Source organism: Oncorhynchus clarkii, chromosome 10, assembly GCF_045791955.1.
Source record: "Oncorhynchus clarkii lewisi isolate Uvic-CL-2024 chromosome 10, UVic_Ocla_1.0, whole genome shotgun sequence".
NCBI lineage: Eukaryota > Metazoa > Chordata > Actinopteri > Salmoniformes > Salmonidae > Oncorhynchus > Oncorhynchus clarkii.
The window spans coordinates 26,040,645-26,059,795 of record NC_092156.1 but is presented as its reverse complement, the minus strand read 5'-3'; the positions used below and the strand labels follow the sequence as shown (position 1 = coordinate 26,059,795).

General features: G+C 41.1%; 1 protein-coding gene across 1 annotated transcript; it reads right to left on the bottom strand.

The window, feature by feature from the left end:
- Positions 1-9,594: 9,594 nt before the first annotated feature.
- Positions 9,595-18,947, bottom strand: LOC139418185 (protein C-ets-2-like). The gene is made up of 10 exons (XM_071167449.1): positions 18,729-18,947; positions 17,793-17,862; positions 16,282-16,402; positions 14,928-15,047; positions 13,690-13,890; positions 13,407-13,481; positions 12,761-12,964; positions 12,313-12,582; positions 12,015-12,133; positions 9,595-11,327 (listed from the first exon to the last, which is right to left on the bottom strand). Exons 2-10 carry the CDS (start codon positions 17,853-17,855, stop codon positions 11,112-11,114), a joined length of 1,389 nt encoding a protein of 462 aa, XP_071023550.1. The 5' UTR covers positions 17,856-17,862; positions 18,729-18,947; the 3' UTR covers positions 9,595-11,111.
- Between the last annotated feature and the right edge of the window lie 204 nt (positions 18,948-19,151).

Genomic DNA, 19,151 nt, shown 5'->3' with positions numbered 1-19,151 from the left:
GAGCAAAGGAAACAACCACTGCAAGGCTCAGAGCGAGTGACGTTTGAAACGCTATTAGCACGCACTAACTAGCTAGCCATTTCACTTCGGTTACACCAGCCTCATCTCGGGAGTTGATAGGCTTGAAGTCATAAACAGCGCAATGCTTGACACACAACGAAGAGCTGCTGGCAAAATCCACGAAAGTGCTGTTTGAATGAATGTTTACGAGCCTGCTTCTGCCTACCACCGCTCAGTCAGATACTTAGATACTTGTATGCTCAGTCAGATTATATGCAACGCAGGACACGCTAGATAATATCTAGTAATATCATCAACCATGTGTAGTTAACTAGTAATTATGATTGATTGTTTTTTATAAGATAAGTTTAATGCTAGCTAGCAACTTACCTTGGCTTACTGCATTTGCGTAACAGGCAGTCTCCTTGTGGAGTGCAACGAGAGAGAGGCAGGTTGTTATTGCGTTGGACTAGTTAACTGTAAGGCTGCAAGATTGGATCCCCCGAGCTGACACCCCTGAACAAGGCAGTTAATCCACCGTTCCTAGGCCGTATTGAAAATAAGAATGTGTTCTTAACTGACTTGCCGAGTTAAATGAAGGTATAAAATCGGCAAATCGACACCCAAAAATACCGATTTCCAATTGTTATGAAAACTTGAAATCGGCCCTAATTAATCGGCCATTCCGATTAATCGGTCAACCTCTAGTACATACAGTATCTACCTCCATCACTACAGTATTTCATATTTTCTCATCTTATTTCTCGTGTGTTTTTTTCCAGTAATACATTGCTACTGTTGGGTTTTGAGTTTGCGAGAAAGGCATTTCACTGTACTTGTGCATGTGACATTAAAGCTTGAAACTTGAAATACCTTTGTCAGATAAACTGCGAAACTAAGAATTGATGCTATAGCTAGGTATCAAGAGGAAACTGACCGAACAACTCAAAAACTCCCTACCTTATGCTCTCCAAATGGACGTTAGTTGTGAGGCCCGAGATGCATTGACTTTTGTTCGCTCCATGTCGGGGAATGCAATTCACAAAGACATATTGTTCAGTCTCACGATTCCCGAGCATGAATCGGCACAGGGGATGTTCAGTGCGCTGCGTGGCTATATTGACGATAAACAGATTCCATGGGATCGAATGGTGGGCTTTTGCACAGATGGGGCTCCATCTATCACAGGACGGCAGGCCGACCTCTGCACTCTAGTTATGAATGTATCTCCCTCTGCCAGATGAACACATTGTATGAACGCACTGAGCTATAATGGATACCATTTGTTTTGGACACTGCTGTTACTTGCTGTTTATTATCTATGCATAGTCACTTCACCCCTACCTACATGTACAAATTACCTCAACTAACCTGTACCTCCGCACACTGACTCGGGAATGGTACCCCCTGTATATAGCCTCGTTATTGTTATGCTATTGTGTTACTTTTTATTATCTTATACTTTAGTTTATTTGGTAAATATTTTCATAACTTTCCTTGAACTGCACTGTTGGTTAAGGCCTTGTAAGTACGCATTTCACAGTAAGGTCTACACTTGCTGTATTCGGCGCATGTGACAAATAAAGTTTGGTTTGATTTGATACACCGAGAACAACTGGTAGCAAAAGAGCTGAGAGCAGAACTTTGAGATGTGCAGCAGGTAACTTCAACATGCATCAAGCACACCCATCTCATTAGTGGTTGTGAGATAAAATAAATGATGTCAGATGATGGCGAGTTGAGAATACAATCAGAAATTCTGTTAGAATGTTTTGCAATTGACTGCCATTGCCCCAACGAAAAAAACGAAACATTGGCTGTTAATTACACCATTTTTTGTTTACATGGTTGGGTCCGCACAAATTTTCAGATATCAAAATGGGGTCGTGGGCCAAAAAAGTTTAGGAAACCCTGACGTATGTGTATATATTTCTCTGTGTTTTTTAGTACCAAAGTGTGCATTGGAGTGGGACAGAGTATTTTTTCTGTATGTAAATCTTTGAATGTTTGAGGTGGGGAGATTGTCTCTGAGTATACATGAGTGAACAAGTGCAAGCGGGTGGTGTGTGGCTGGGGATCTGCTCCAACCTCTATTGATTGGAGGCCAGCAGCACATTGCCTTATTCTCATTTAGGGTGTGACGTCCATGGCAGTGCCAGGGGCCGTTTCTCAGGAAATGACTTGCAGATGCAACTGGCTAGCTGAGCCTCCCATAACTCTGTTCCTGGAACTGAACAGCCGCCGGGTGCCCTGAAAACAACACAGCACACAGTTTAGTACAGTACACAGCACTGTTTGATCAGAGGGAGTTTTTACTGTGTTTGTGAGCATTTTTCTTTGTCTAACTAGCATATTATGTTGTAGCATGTCTGCCATGCCATAACATGTTTTGCATGAGAATTGTAGCTGTGCGTAATGAAGGTGATGAAGTGTCCTACTGTAGGGTACAGTAACGCACCTTTCTTTACATGGTATGCGTGTGTTGTATTATCTGTCTGTCATCTCTCCCTGAGGCAAAAACATAGTCCGTGAGTAAACGTCTGACAATTCCATATGCTCATTGTAGGTAGGCTTACTCATTGTGTCAATGTTTCCTAAGATTCCGTTATCAAAGATAGTAGAGGGTAATAAAGGGATATTTAAGATTGTGCTATCTGGTGTGTTGTAAAGCCTATTGTCACAGTCCATGAATAATCAATTGTGCTGCCCATTGATGGTAACAGTCCAGATATGAAAAGGATTTCCAGAAAAAGGCTATTACAGTGTTATTGGAGTACGCAGTGGAATCCTCCGGTGGCTTATTTGAATTTGCCATGTGGTAGAAACAGGCATGCTGGTTCCATTCATCTTTGTAGAGCAATTGAGACATGAGGTAGAAACTCAAAAACACCCCTTTTTAAAAAGCATACTGTCCGAGCATTTGTCAAATGTTAACTAACACTGTTATATAATAACAGCAATCGGGGGAAAAGGGCGAAGGGAGAAGGGACTTGGTCAGGGAGGTGACCAAGAACCTGATGGTCCCTCTGACAAAGCTCCAGAGTTCCTCTATGGAGATTTGAGAACCTTCTAGAAGGACAACCATCTCTGCAGCACTCCACCAATCAGGCCTTTATGGTAGAGTGGCCAGACGGAAGCCACTCCTCAGTAAAAGGCACATGACAGCCAGCTTGGAGTTTGCCAAAAGGCACCTAAAGACTCTCAGACCATGAGAAACAAGATTCTAAGGTCTGATGAAACCAAGATTGAACTCTTTGGCCTGAATACCAAGCGTCACGTCAAGTGAAGCAGAGAATCTGGATCTGCAGAGAATAATGGGATAAACTCCCCAAATACAGGGGTACCAAGCTTGTAGCGTCATACCCAAGAAGACTCGAGGCAGTAATCGCTGCCAAAGGTGCTTCAACTAAGTACTGAATAAATGGTCTGAATACTTATGTAAATGTGATATTTCAGTTACTTATTTTTAACAAATCTGCAAAAATGTCTTAACCTGTTTTTGCTTTGTCATTGTGGGGTATGGTGTGTAGATTGAGGAGGGGAAAAAACTATTGAATCCATTTCAGAAGAAGGCTGTAACATAACAAAATGTAGAAAATTCAAGGGGTCTGAATACTATCCCGAATGCACTGTATATCTATCTATAGGTTACTTACTTGAGGACATACTCAGAGCTGCAGGCATCAGCCAATTTCAATTGACAGTTCACTATCTGAATATGAGCATGAATCACATTACAGAGGGTGAAGCAGCAGTTGCTTCAGTAATAATTGCTTGTAGATGACAGACCTGTACTCCTTCAAACCATATATGCTACTACTTCCTTCCAGAGTATGTGAGCAGAGCTGGAGCGGAGCTAGGAATGGACCATGTCCGATTTCACTGGAGCTCAGAGCAAGTTTCCTAAATGCTGGAATGTGAGCCTTCTCGCTTGATCCAATTTCGCTCCAGTAGCGCTCCAAGTCACGAGCACATGGCATGCCCGGCCCAGCATGCAATTGTAGTATACTTGTGTACTGCTATAGGCTCCCGAGGAAGGCCCCTAAGATTATTTTACAATTTTTAGAGCCTTCCTCTGACACCGCCGGGTATAGAGGTCCTGGATGGCAGGAAGCTTGGCCCCAGTGATGTACTGGGCCGTACGCTGGGCCGTTCCCTCTGTAGCGCCTTGCGGTCAGATGCCGCGCAGTTGCCATATCAGGCGGTGATGCAACCAGTCAGTGCTCTTGATGGTGCAGCTGTAGAACTTTTGAGGATCTGAGGACCAATGCCAAATATTTTCAGTCTCCTGAGGGGGAATAGGTATTGTTGTGCCCTCTTCACAACTGTCTTGGTATGTTTGGACTAGAGGTCGACCGATTATGATTTTTCAACGGCAATACGGATACCGATTATTGGAGGACAAAAAAAGCCGATACCAATTAATCTGCCGATTTTTTAAAAATGTATTTGTAATAATGACAATTACAAAAAATACTGAATTAACACTTATTTTCACTTAATATAATACATCAATAAAATCAATTAAGCTTCAAGTAAACAATGAAACATGTTCAATTTGGTTTAAATAATGCAAAAACAAAGTGTTGGAGAAGAAAGTAAAAGTGCAATATGTGCTATGTAAGAAAGCTAATGTTTCAGTTCCTTGCTCAGAACATGAGAACATATGAAAGCTGGTGGTTCCTTTTAACATGAGTCTTCAATATTCCCAGGTAAGAAGTTTTAGGTTGTAGTTATTATATGAATTATAGGACTATTTCCTTCTATACCATTTGTATTTCATTAACCTTTGACTATTGGATGTTCTTATAGGCACTTTAGTATTGCCAGTGTAACAGTATAGCTTCTGTCCCTCTCCTCGCTCCTCCCTGGGCTCGAACCAGCAACACAACGACAATTAGTGCGCGCTAACTAGCTAGCCATTTCACTTCGGTTACATGAGCCTCATCTCGGGAGTTGGTAGGCTTGAAGTCATAAACAGCCCAATGCTTGACGCACAAGGAAGAGCTGCTGGCAAAACGCACAAAAGTGCTGTTTGAATGAATGTTTACACGCCTGCTTCTGCCTACCACCACTCAGTCAGATACTTAGATACTTGTATGCTCAGTCAGATTATATGCAACGCAGGACACGCTAGATAGTATCATCAACCATGTGTAGTTAACTAGTGATTATGATTATGATTGTTTTTTTATAAGATAAGTGTAATGCTAGCTAGCAACTTACCTTGGCTTACTGCATTCGCGTAACAGTCAGTCTCCTTGTGGAGTGCAACGAGAGAGAGGCAGGTCGTTATTGCGTTGGACTAGTTCACTGTAAGGCTGCAAGATTGGATCCCCCGAGCTGACAAGGTGAAAATCTGTCATTCTGCCCCTGAACAAGGCAGTTAACCCACCGTTCCTAGGCCGTCATTGAAAATAAGAATGTGTTCTTAACTGACTTGCTGAGTTAAATGAAGGTATAACATTGTTTGTTTTTTAAAATCGGCAAATCGGCGCCCAAAAATACAGATTTACGATTGTTATGAAAACTTTAAATCGGCCCCAAATAATCGGGCATTCCGATTAATCGGTGGACCTCTAGTTTGGAACATGATAGTTTGTTGGTGATGTGGACACCAAGGAACTTGAAGCTCTCGACCTGCTCCACTATAGCCCTGTCATTGTGAATGGGGGCGTTCTTGGCCCTCCTTTTCCCGTAGGCCACGATCACCTTTGTCTTGAGGAAGGGGTTGTTTTCCTGGCACCACACTGTCAGGTCTCTGACCTCCTCCCTATAGGCTGTCTCATAGTTGTCGGTAATCAGGCCTACCACCGTTGTCATCATGGAGCAGTGAGGAGCCGTTTTTACCAGAGCGGTTGGAAAGGACATGGAGCACCATACTCTGCTTCCTCCACTCATTCCTTAGGAACCATGTTCTGTACACTTCAGTGTTGCCCTTCACTGTAGAACACCATGTTCCACAAAAGATGAGTGTGTATTATATGTTATGTCAGGCACACAATGCAGAGAGAAAGTCATGTGTTCATCTTAGACTGCAGGATCAACACAATAGCTGCAGCATGTTAGGTTAAGGTTGTGTGTGGGTGCTGCTACTGTAGCAGCACTTGAGTTGAGTCTGTCATATGGAGGTTACTGCTTCCAGTAAACACTATGTTCATTTTTCATTTCCTTAGCAGTATTATCTCACTATCTTTTACCAATATTATTTGTAAGACTATAAGATGTGGGAGAGTTTGTGGAAATGATCAGAAATATAGTATTTTAATTCTTATGGCATGTATTTTGTTAACTCAACATAAAAATCCTAAGAGGTATGATCAGTCAAGCAACTGTACGTTTAGTTACAATCCTTTAGTTACTGTTCTTAAACACGGAACCCAAATGGCTGCGCACGTGCAGCATCTTGTGCCATCGTGCATAAATTAAATTTGTGCCCCCACACCAAACGCGATCACAACATGCAGGTTAAAATATCAAAACAAACTCTGAACCAATTACATTAATTTGGGGACAGGTCGAAAAGCATTAAACATTTATGGCAATTTAGCTAGTTAGCTTGCACTTGCTAGCTAATTTGTCCTATTTAGCTAGCTTCCCGTTGCTAGCTAATTTGTCCTGGGATATAAACATTGAGTTGTTATTTTACCTGAAATGCACAAGGTCCTCTACTCCGCCAATTAATCCACACATAAAACGGTCAACCGAATCGTTTCTAGTCATCTCTCTTCCATCCAGGCCTTTTCTTCTCTTGACTTTATATTGCGATTGGCAACAGTGCATTACCGCACTGACCTCGTTAGTCTTTCAGTCACCCACATGGGTATAACCAATGAGGAGATGGCACGTGTGTACCTGCTTCTATAAACCAATGAGGAGATGGGGGAGGCAGGAATGCAGCGCGATCTGCGTCAGAAATATTTTAGCCCTTGGTGTTGCAGACGCTCGTTGGCGCGCGCAAGCAGTGTGGGTGCAATAATTGAATAACATAGATTTCTCAATTTATTTTGCAACACTTATTTTGCAACACTCCATTGCAGCCGTTTATATCTCAATACCAAAACATTTCTGGGTTACAATTTAGTACCTTACTGTGTAAAAAGAAACCAAAATAGCTTCTTAACAAAAAGCAATTTCTCAAGCAAGAATTTTGCTATGACTATCTACGACTGTCTAATGTCACCTGGAAAGCCAAAATTCCATCCCACCAAAACAGGCTGAACTATCAGGCGATCTTTTCAAACAGCTCTTACACTAAAAGGGAATTATTATCATTTCACAGTATTATTCCAACCTCAGTGTGGAAATATATATAAAACACAGGGAAATCACAGTTTTGGCTGCACCGGGCCTTCAAATTTAATTTTGTTTCTGAGTTTGAATATGTATGAGAAGTGTTTTAAGGCTGTTGTTAGTGTGCACAAAACAGAGTAGTCTACAATCAATTTGGAGCTGGATCAACTATGAACAGTATAGGGCAGTGGCATAGTTCATTCTTGTTTGCATTGACAGACCTGCCTATTGTGTTGCGATCACACCAACTTGTGGTTTGTGTTGCTCAATAGAGGTTATTAAACAGATAGAGCTCATTGTTCTTATAGCATTGACAGTAAACCCTACTCATATATGTGTAATCACGCACGCAGGCACAGACACACACACTTTATTGCGGAGACAGATGTTGACAGTTAGTCTTTGAGTCATGTAGGTGAATACCCTGGACTACGACAGGGCCCAGTGTAGGCCATGTTGACACAGCTGTCGGAGACTCGCTGGACTGTGTGTGGAGAGTGTGTTGTGTACAGTTGTGTACAGAGCCGGGACTGGGGAGCTGTCTGGACATATCAGATATGTGAGAGATCTCACTCCACATGCTCTCAAAAGGAAAGAGGCAGCACGTCTCATGTAGCTAGAGCTTCACGTGACTATTTCATATTTCGATTAATGATCATGATATTATTATGTTCCAGCCATTATTATGAGCCGTTCTCTCCTCGACAGCCTCAACTACGCCGAAAGTGCATAAAGATGTCGGCCCCCATGTACTTACCAAAAAGGCATCGTTTGCTAAGTTCGCCGTGTTGTACATTGCTCTCTATACATGATCCAAATTCTAGCTCCAAGACGCAGCAATTTGAAAAACCAAAAAAGGAGATTGTGTTGATTTACTGGAACATTGATGATTTACTGGAACATTGATGATTTACTGGAACATTGATGATTTACTGGCACATTGAACATGTCACACACCGTAGTTTAAGAACTCTGTGGGTAGTACTTAAAACAATGACGTCATATCTGAATTCCTCCATCGTTATGCACCTTCTCTTTGGAATGTATCCTTTTACGTGGGTGTTTTTTCCTGGGTCAATCAACGCATAGGGCTGTGATGATTAAGGATTTTTGGATGACGGTAATTGGCCAGCCAAATGACCACGGTCACCGTACTAATAACTGTTCAAATTTGTTTTTTTTTAGTGCACATTTTCTCCTCTCCTCCATTCCTGCAGCTATTGAAGCCATATAAATAGTGAGCTGCTGCTGCATTGTGGGGTGCGTTGCTTAGGCAACTGAAGATTCCTTTGCTTGTTTCAGGAATTATTAAGACTCCATGTTACTGCAGAAACGGACTCAAATTCACAAATCTCATCCCGTCTTCAGTCAACAGTTCCACACGTTTCTTCTTCTATAATTTTAAAACGGTTATGGCGGTTATTTATGATGGTCTTCATCCATAACCGTTGGTTGCACGGTTATACGGTCACCTATTGATCATTAGCTATAAATGACTGATGATGATATACAAAAGACAACATGATTATAGTGCATAAATATAATAAAGTGTGTCATTCCCCAGCCTTGAATATTGCGAGCTTCACAATGAAAAGTCTAACCTTCCTAAGCTTATCCATGGGCTTACATACAGTAGGTGTTTGATCATTGTTGGGCTCCTGAGTGGCACAGTGGTCTAAGGCACTGCATCTCAGTGCTAGAGGCGTCACTACAGACACCCTGGTTTGAATCCAGGCTGTATCACAACCGGACGTGATTGGGAGTCCCATATCGTGGCGCGCAATCGACTCAGCGTTGTCTGGGTTTGGCCGGTGTAGGCCGTCATTGTAAACTATCATTTGTTCTTAACTGACTTGCCTAGTTAAATAAACGTTAAATACATTTAAACAATTAAAAAATCCTGCACACATACTCTATGAGGCAATGTATTTCATAAGACTATGCACTGGTGAGAAATTCATACCGTACATTGCATGGCATTTTTGTAAATGGCAAAGGTTCTGGAGATGGAAGTAGTATCCGGTAAGATAAAATGTTCAATGGTCTAATGTGCATTGAGACTAGCTGTGGATTGACAATAGATTTAACCTAGAGGAACAAAGAAAAAACCCAGTACTTTGGCAATTTAAAAAAATCACTTCTTAATTTTTGGTGTGACAGATTTTTATCCTAAGGGCTTAAGAAACTCCCACACATTTTGGTACTCAACTAAGTGTTCTTTAAAAACCATGGCTCTTTAATTAGCTACCCCTCCTTATATTAAGCTACCAAAAGTCAATAAAAGAAACACAATACCATATAAAAATAAAGCTTTTATTAAAATGTCAAAGCCATTTTCCATTTAAAAAACACTGAAATGCTGACAAAGTCATTTAAGTAAAGTCATTCTGATGAATAAGTTACACAGATCTTTGGCATGCCGATGACATGCACATCTTTAGTTACAGCAAACAGCACAACATGTCGCGCTGCCAATGATATATTCAGAGCTTACATGTTGTAGCAAGACCAACATTCTATTATCAAACAATATACAATAACCCTGTTGCTTCACATGTCAGTTCAAAATGTTCTATTTTATTAAGATTTCAACAACAGAATTCTTAAGATGATCTTACTTTTCATTGTGTTATACAATATCAATTAATAGAAGACGACTAAAATGATTAAGAGAACAGCATAAACACACATGGGCTAGGAAGGAATAAGATCGTACCCATGCCAAAATTATGCAATTTTTTGTGTGTCTGTCATCTGTACAACAACTTCAAAAAGGCTGCTTTATCTTCTTCAGTAAAATACACAGTGAATATTCATCGTATTTATAACAGGTACAGTAGTACCAATATAATATATACACAGGGACTTTGGTGCAGAATATAAAAACATACAACAAAATGCAACTATAGTTTAGAATAAACCATATACATCCACATGTCGCTTTGGTCACATAAAAATAAATAAACAATCAATTCACAAATTTATCCCTGATAAACCTGCTACAAAAATAAATTCTGATAGCTGCTACACCGTTACATTCAACCTTTAAAGCCATATTCACATGTGGATTGTGTATAACTCGCCAAACATGACAAAATATTCATATTTATAGAACAATAATTAAATGATTTCCTTTTTGATAGAGGAGAAATGCAATAGCCACAATGACTGGTATTCCAGTTGCGCTGCAAGCTTGTCAGCAGGACAATGCATTAGTAAAAGCACAACAGTAAAGGCAATCTTAGCTACTCCATAAAATCATGAATACATTCTCCATCAAAACTCCTATTTCAGGTGCTGGATCCGCCACCTCAAAAGCATTCTTGTTTGGTAACCTCAAGATCTTTCACAGTAAGTCTAAATGTCCACTGCTCAGACTCCGTAAACACCATACTTGCTGAGTATAAAGCAAGAATGAAAAAATCAGCTATGTTACATTGATCACCATTGTCATCTGTGCAATTAACAGCTCTCCACTTTGCAGATGGATACAGAGCTGATCCATTACAACTTGCACAATAACACTTTCACCCAGAGGGAATGCTTGATTTAAATACTGGCACCCCTCTCAACCAAAGCTTGCACAACGATGCACATTGATGGCGCAAGAGCCGAGACATGAGCTGCCTCTCCAAATTAGAGATGCTCACTGTCTGCCCACCAGTGTCGCCACTATCAGTGGACATCAACCACCTGTTCAATGACCAGAAATTACTTTCAGATGGCCTGTAACATTAGCAACTTTTGCTAAGTTGGGGTAGTGAAGCCCCACTGGCTACATCTCCAACCCCTTCCCTTTCGATAAAACACCAGTTGGTTCAATCCTCAGTGTCAGGCTGGACCCCTAGCATGATGTGGAGTTCTTCGGCCGAGTAGCCCAGAAGATTCTGCAGGTCACAGACGAAGCGGTAGACGTATCGCTTGCCCGAGGTCTTGTGGATGATGTTCTTGTCGTAGTAGTATCGCAGGCCACGGCTCAGCTTCTCGTAGTTCATCTTGGGCTTGTTCTTCCTGCGGCCCCAGCGTCGAGCCACCTGGAAGAGGAAGGAGAGAATGATAAACACCAATAGAAAACAGAGTCTTACACTACATCTTGATGTCTTCTGATGGCTCTTATGTTGAAGACTTTTTTAGTCCTGTAAACTAGCGGTGTTGCCAATCTCGTCATACTCGTATTTGTATTCATATTTATTTAAGCTACTCAGTAAGTACACAAACAAAAACAAACATATGTCCTCAGCAAAGTATAACTAATATAACTAGATTGATAGCTAGAACAACAATCACTAGCAATTCTGATTCACACACAATGTTTGTAGCAGTGGTGTAATGTGCCCTGAGATGAGTGAGAGAGACGGAGCGCCCCGTATGTCTGTCTGGGGAAATAAGTGCAGAGGGAGAACGGCTTTTTCTAATCCAATCGTTGCAGCAGGCTCAAACGATACCCTGCTTGTTTCTTACAGATGGAAGAACTAGCCAATAGTTATTTAGAGCATAAAGGGCTTCACACTTTTTGAGGGACAGAGAGATGCGTGCTGGCAGCTGACAATTACTATTTTAATTACAAAAAATACTTGTCATAATCGCATTCCGAAAATTCTCCATATCCGTTGCGATACTCTTTTTGTCAGAGTACTCGGTACACCCCTACTGTAAACCCTTGTGGCTATCTCCTCCACAACCTGATATACACATATTGTATGAGGCCAATTGACACTCACCTCATCTGGGTCAGTGAGTTTGAACTCCCAGCCGTCTCCGGTCCAGCTGATGATGGCCTGACAACTCTTATCAGTCAGGAGCTCCAGCAAGAACTGCCACAGCTGGATAGGACCGCTTCCTGTTGAGAGGGAAAAAAAGGCATAGGAGTCAGACGGCGATCAAAAGGCATAGTTTGTGTATACACAACTGTAGTGTACTGTTTTGAACTGGAATTGAAACTGGGGTTGACAGAGAGATAGATAGTATTTCATACAAGATGAGCTGGGTTTGACTGTGTCAGCGGGTTCATAAACTCACCAGTGAAGCCAGCCAGCACGGCAGCAGGTATGACAGGCTTTCCCAGTTCCACAGGCTCGTTCCTCTCCTGGACGTAGTCCTTGAAGGATAGGCCCTGATTCCCCAGGCTCAGGGTGCTGCTGTTGCACTCGTCCTCAAAGCTGTCGTGGGACGGCACCCTCTGGTTGTCCGCCAGGGAAGACTGGCTACCCCAGGATTGCAGCATGGACTCTGGCCCCTCAAAGCTGTCCATGCTCTCCAATGAACACAAACTCTGGTCCTGGGACGAGACTGTAGATAAACAAAGCACAGAGATGGTTAATTCAACTGAAACTGAATCAAGTTAAGGAAATATCACTGAATTCAAATATCTGTTGGGAATCGCTTACATGTGTTCCCTTGGAAAATGAACACTAATGAATTAACATTGATTAATAGCTTCTAGACAACAGTGAGTTGGCCTACTCACAGGCTTTGCAGAGTTGCCCTGCGTCTGGGTTGCTCCTGATGTAGCTGACATTGACCGTGCTCAGTTGGGGCTTAGAGAACATGGAGAACTCCTGATCTCGGGTCAGCAGGGTAGTCTTGTCCGCAGTCTCAAACAGTTCTCTCAGCAGACTACCGCTGTTGTCAGGCACCTGCAGGGCACACTGGGTCTCCTCCAGACTGAAGCCTGTAAAGAAGAACATATGCCCACTTAGCTCATCTCATCAGAGACCTCAGAGACCTCTTTGGACAGCTTAAAGGCCCAGTGCGGTCAAAAGCGTGATTTTTTTTTTTTTTTTATATATATTTCCACACTGAGGTTGGAATAGTGATATCACTAGACAGTAAATTAGTTAATAGGCTAATAAGAACGTTTCTAACCTCTCTCTCTTTCCCCTCCCAAATCAGACCACTCCCAGACAGTTTCCTTTTGACCATTTTAATTTAAAACAATCACAGTAAAGTACTTAATTGTTAGCCAGAAATGATTTGATATTTTTTTAAATGGCTGAATTGGGCCTTTAAGGCTTCTGTTCAAATGAAGCTGAAGTCAAACTGTTTTGTCAATCTGATGTTTACTTGGATTTGAACCCTCTGGTGCTCAGTATGTTTTTCTAATGGACACTCACCGACAGAGCTCATCCAGTTGGTTACTGAGGGCACAACACTGCTGAGGCTTTTGGATTCTTCTCTCTCTTGACATTCTGGAAGAAAACGGAGGATAAAGTCAGGAACCGTCAGAAATAGTGTTATTTGATTTTAGAGTGTATCATTTAGCCAAAGGGTACAGTAATTCTACAGAATAAAGAAACCCTTTCCACCTGAATACAAAAACAACTGACGACTCCACCTATTCTTTCCCCCATCTTCCTTCCACACAAATACCATCTGACTAAAAAATTCCACTGTTACCTTTCATCATCTGGTCCAGGTGCTCCCACAGGATGTCGCCCACAAAGTCTGGGGCCAGGTCCAGGAAGCTCTCCTTGCCCAGGTCACACAGCTCCTGGCCGTTCATGTCAAACTTAAAGAAGTGGACGTTGGCCAGGCTGAACTCACTGGCTGCCCAGTGGAGCCACTGCATCACGTGCTGCTTGGTCCACTTATGGGGGTCTGTGAAAGCGAGAAAGAAAAAAGATATGGCTTAATATACAGCCATTTTAAATGACTAAAAAGTTAATTCACAATTCCATGGAAACGTCACCAAAATCCACCAGTCTTTGACTTGATTTTACTTAACTAGGCTTACTTTTTAATGATTAAGGGACAGGCAAAATGTTTTACCAAATCTCAATTTTTGATGTAAATGGCATGTTATAGAATAGTCCAGACACAGTTTTTTTTCCGATTTCACTTGGTTTTGAGAAACTTACCCCACCAGCAATATACTTCATTATTGCTTGTTCTGCAGTATGGATAAACATGAACAAATAAGTCATTTTCGAAACGGGCGATACTTCTCTGTGTGCGTGCATTTATGTATTTTTTGGTTCCCATTGTGGTGACACGAGAAATGAGAAAGCATGTGCATGCTCGCACATGGAAAAGTATCGCCTGAGTCCAATAAAATGGAATATAAAGTTGTGTATAAAGTTCGGAATTACACAATTTCATGTGTATAACATCTAAAGACCTGCATCACTATGCTGAGAGCTTTGCCATTTCTAAAAGGCGATATTTGGGTGTTTTTGGAGCCTTTGTTCATGTTTATCTGTGGCCCCCATATTGCAGAATGAGCAATGAGGAAGTCTATTGCTGGTGGGGAGCTCTCTTTCTCCAAACCAAGTGAAATCGCAAAGAAAGTGTCTGGATACTTCTATAACATGCTATTTACATCAAAAATAGAGATTTGGTTAAAAAAGGTGAACCTGTCCTTTAAAGAGGGGAAGAAAAGAAAAATACTTAAACACTCAACAAGTGGGAAAATGTCATACAAACATGGTGTTAACGAGTAAGAATCAGGAGTTAATCTATTGTGGAAGCTGGAGTGAGTGCAAAGCTTTCGAAATGAGCCCAAAAATGACTGACTTCCAAACCAGTTCAAAATTAGCTAGGAAATTAGCAAATTGTCATCCTTGTAGAAAACATTTCAATAGAAATGAAGAAAAAGGGAGGACAATGAGACTGAGCCGGTGTAGAAAGTGACTCACTGTTGGAGATGCCACAGCAGCGTTGGACCTTGGAGAAGCCACTGAAGCTGTCCTTCAAGGCCTGACTCATCACTGCCTTACTGCACGGGGTCAAAAGTGGAACAGAGCAAGGGCCCATGTCTGGAGAGTTTACAAAAACAAATGTTTGATTACTCTATTAATCAACCTTTCTAGACCTTTCTTATGTAATAACATTGCTTTAACAGTGTGATAATTGTTTAAAGACCCAAATCAGTTAAAAACGCGCATATCCTTTGTGCCTGCGTATGTGATTACACATATATGAGCAGGGTTTACTGTCAATGCTATAAGAACAATGGCCTTTTAGAAATGGCAAAGCTCTCAGCATAGTGATCTGTATAATAACCTCCATTGCGCAACACAAACCACAAGTTGGTGTGATCTCAACACAATAGGCAGGTCTGTCAATGCAAACAAGAATGAACACTGTACAGTATGTCACATCCTAATACTGTTCATAGTTGATTCAGCTCCGAATTGGCTGTACACTACTCTGTTTTGTGCACAGTAACAACAGCCTTAAAACACTACTCATACATATACAAACTCAGAAATAAAGTTCAATTTAAAGGCCCAGTGCAGCCAAAACTATGATTTCCCTGTGTTTTATATACATGTACACACTATGAGGTTAGAATAATTACTGTGAAATTTTGAAAATTATGACGATGCCCTTTTAGTGCAAGAGCTGTTTGAAAAGATCGCCTAAAATGTCAGTCTGTTTAGGTAGGATGTAGTTTTGGCATGCCTGGTGACATCACCAGGTGTTTAATTAGTTAATAGACCAATAAGAAAGAGGTCCAAACCACTCTGCCAATAAAAGCTAGTTTTCAGTTTCCCCTCCCCACTCAGACCACTCCCAGCTAAATTCTTGCTTGAGAAATTGCTCTTTGCAAAGAAGCTATTTTTGTTTCATTTTAATTCAAAACAATTACAGTAAGGTACCCAGTAATGATTTAATATTGAGATTGAAAAAAACCCCAGCTGCATTGGGCCTTCAAAAAAAATCTAAATTAGGGTTCAGACAATTTAAGTGGGCTAGCTGCCATGCAACCGGATGAGATTGATTAACAAAGTTTGGGTTATGGATAATTGTTAACCACAAATAAACACCTGTTTTTCTGTTAATCATTAATTAAAACAGTTTGTATGCCAGCAATCACTACATTGTTAACTTTGTCACCTCATGTCTCGCAAATAATCTTCCTAATAGAGTTTGGTCTAACTTTGGCCTGGGGTGATTAGTTGGTATTGGTGTTATGAAAGTGTTTTGGTGTAAAGTAGAGGGCTAGAGTGATGTGGCACTCATTGGTAGGTTGTGGTGGTGGCGTACCATGTGAGACACAGTTGAGGCCAGAGGGCACCTCCTGAAAAGACTGCTCATCGTCTGAGGGGAGGAAGTATCCAGAGAACAGAGACATGGGATCTTCAAAAAGGTCAAACGCTACCTGCCGCTGTGGAGGACCAACACATAAAAAACAACATACTGTAAGTTTAAATTAAAAGACACAAAACATGTATTTTGCCTGATGATTTGAGAAAGCCCCATTCTACTGTATGTCTACATAATTGGATATATTAGGTGAGACAAGCATCGTCCTGAACGGATGACCAACACCCGATCACTCACAGATACTGTGAATCATTTAGGAAATACCTTATTCACTTCTTTAGACAGAGTCACAAAGTGAGATAAAAGACAAAAGATAACAGAGCAGGCAAAAGTATTGACAGAAACAACTCTGTATGTGGGCACTCCCTTTCAGTAGAGCCAATCTGTCATCATTAGTCAAACACATCAGGCCTTTCTCATTCTCCAAGCTAAGCCTGGCCCTGAACCGCTGGGAGAGGATGACCATACATAGCCTTCCTGTTCCGTAGCAGAACTAGAAACTCCCCTTGATGCAGCTGGCAGCAGTTCAGCTCTGAGGGTTTATAACACAGCGTAGGCTGTTGCTTTTTGAGAGAAAAAAACTCTACCCCCTCCTCCCCCTATCCTTCTCTCTCCCTTTTCACTCTCTCTCGTTCCCCCTCTTCAAATCAGGTTAGACAAACCAGGCTCTTCTTCACAATTCTATTAGGTAAAAACAAGCCCTTTTAAGATGAGCTCTGCTTGAATCTGCACTGTACCCATCTCAGCATTTTACAGATGCTGATGAGACTTCTTATGACGTTATACAACCAAGCCGCACATGAAACCTTAACAAATCATTAGGACATCTATAGTAAAGATGTATGCTAAAGTGCCATTTGTGCGCCTGTCTAATACTGTAAGGCACAATGATTTTTTATTCAAATAACTCCCCACAAAACATCATCCTTTTTTATCCATAAACTGTTTAATAGGCTGGCGCAAACAGGTCCCTCAATGTCTCGAGAGCCTTTTTTCTTGCTAGTTACCAAGGGGACCAATTGAGTTAGTGGCCGTAGAGAAGGTGGAAAGACTGGGAGCCTCTCCTCCATCAGCTTCCCAATTATCTTCACATTTAATATGCCTGGCTTTGTCCTCTTTCTTTTCATTTATTATTTTATGGTTAAAGTTATGGGGAGAAGAATAGCAGACTCAAGTGTGCTGCAACACACAGGATTTAAAAATAAATCTCTGCTGATATTTGATGTTTGGAATCCGTGCTTTCTTAACTCCCCAATAGCCTTGAGTTAATGGTGCTCCAATTCCAGTCCTGGAGAGCTATTGGGTGTGCAGGATTTTGATCCAGCCTTGCAGAATCAGTTGTGATACAGTGGTCCTATATCTACTATACACAACTCCATCTCCAGCACTACGATGTATGTGATTTTCCTACTTATCTACTACATTAGTGGCACAGCCTTGTGAAGTCTCACCTTGAGGCTGGAGCGATAGCCAGTGGACAAGGGGGCCACTTTGTCCATGCTGAGGTCACACATCAGTAATCTTCAGGTAAATTACAGAGAGAAAATTTATGAGCAACACTAATACACATCAGTAATGACATCAAACTGAATAGAAATTTGTATGATACTGTATCTGTCTCTGAGGGTTGTAATACGTTTCTCTACAATGACAATGAATTCACATGCAACCTATAGATCAACTGTTCTCCTAAATAGCAACAACAAAATATGCAATGTATAAATATGAGTATATTACAATGTCTTATTTTATACCGAGCACATAGTGCATAAATTGTGTTAGTACATTATATAAATAAAACCTGCACATTGAATTCAATATCCTAATGCATTGGCACACTTTCCAAAGCAACCTGAACACAATTGAATAAATAGGCTATTGATTTAGCTAGTTTGTGGAATTACTTAAACATGTTAAAAATATATATGTTTTACATTAGGCCAACAATTACACACACACTATCATTATGACATCACGAATGTCTGAGACAGAAATATTGCATAATTCTCTCATTGGTCACAAGTTTAATCGGTCCCGAAATGACTCAAGGCCCCTCATGGTGGTGGGGGGTGGTGGGGGGGGGTCCTTCATATTAGATTAGCGGCCACACATTCAATAGTGATTCTATTGACACAGCCATGTTGAATAATTTGTAAAGATATATTTAATATCAGTGATAAATTAATCATTACCCTAATTTAAATAATATGTCGCATAGACCACAAGGCATGGAATGGGATTTACCGTTGGTTATTATTCCACCAGAAACAATTATCGCAAATGTCATGTAGAACAGAAACAAACTATTCAGGAAAGCAGTACAGAGTCAAATGGCACATTGTCTGGGAATAGATCAAAGAACGAGAGAAGAGACACAAATCACCTACCTGTTGAATTGATCGGCTGTTCTTCAAAACAGCAACAGTGTAACGTTAAATTGTATTCCTTTTCGATATTGAATATTTATCCTATTCAGTGTTGTATGTGCGCAAGCCTATGCTGTATTTGAGTTTTGTACCTCCCAGATACACTGACCAGTATAAAATCAAAACAATGCACAGCCTTGTTTCTTCGTGTGTGCTTGACGAGTGTATCTAGGCAATGAGGAAGTGCAGCTTTTTTTTTGCTGTTTTCATAGCGCGCTATGTAGCTCAGTGGGAGGAGCGTGTAGTAAGCAATGGAAAATGATCATAGTGGAACATATTCAACGCGCTTTACCGGATGTAAACAGTGTTGCAGTTCTGTCAAAATAAAACATTTATTAACGCTGAAAACGTGCAGAAGCCAAGCAACTCTGACGCACTTATCCA

Bases quoted from the DNA above. Each gene is read 5' to 3' on its own strand.
- LOC139418185 (XM_071167449.1), bottom strand. From the start codon at position 17,855: ATGTGTGACCTCAGCATGGACAAAGTGGCCCCCTTGTCCACTGGCTAT. The intron at 12,134-12,312 runs GTGAGTTTATGA...CCCTCTCAACAG, and splicing joins CGTGCTGGCTGGCTTCACTG to GAAGCGGTCCTATCCAGCTG. The intron at 11,328-12,014 runs GTGAGTGTCAAT...TTCCTCTTCCAG, and splicing joins AACTCACTGACCCAGATGAG to GTGGCTCGACGCTGGGGCCG.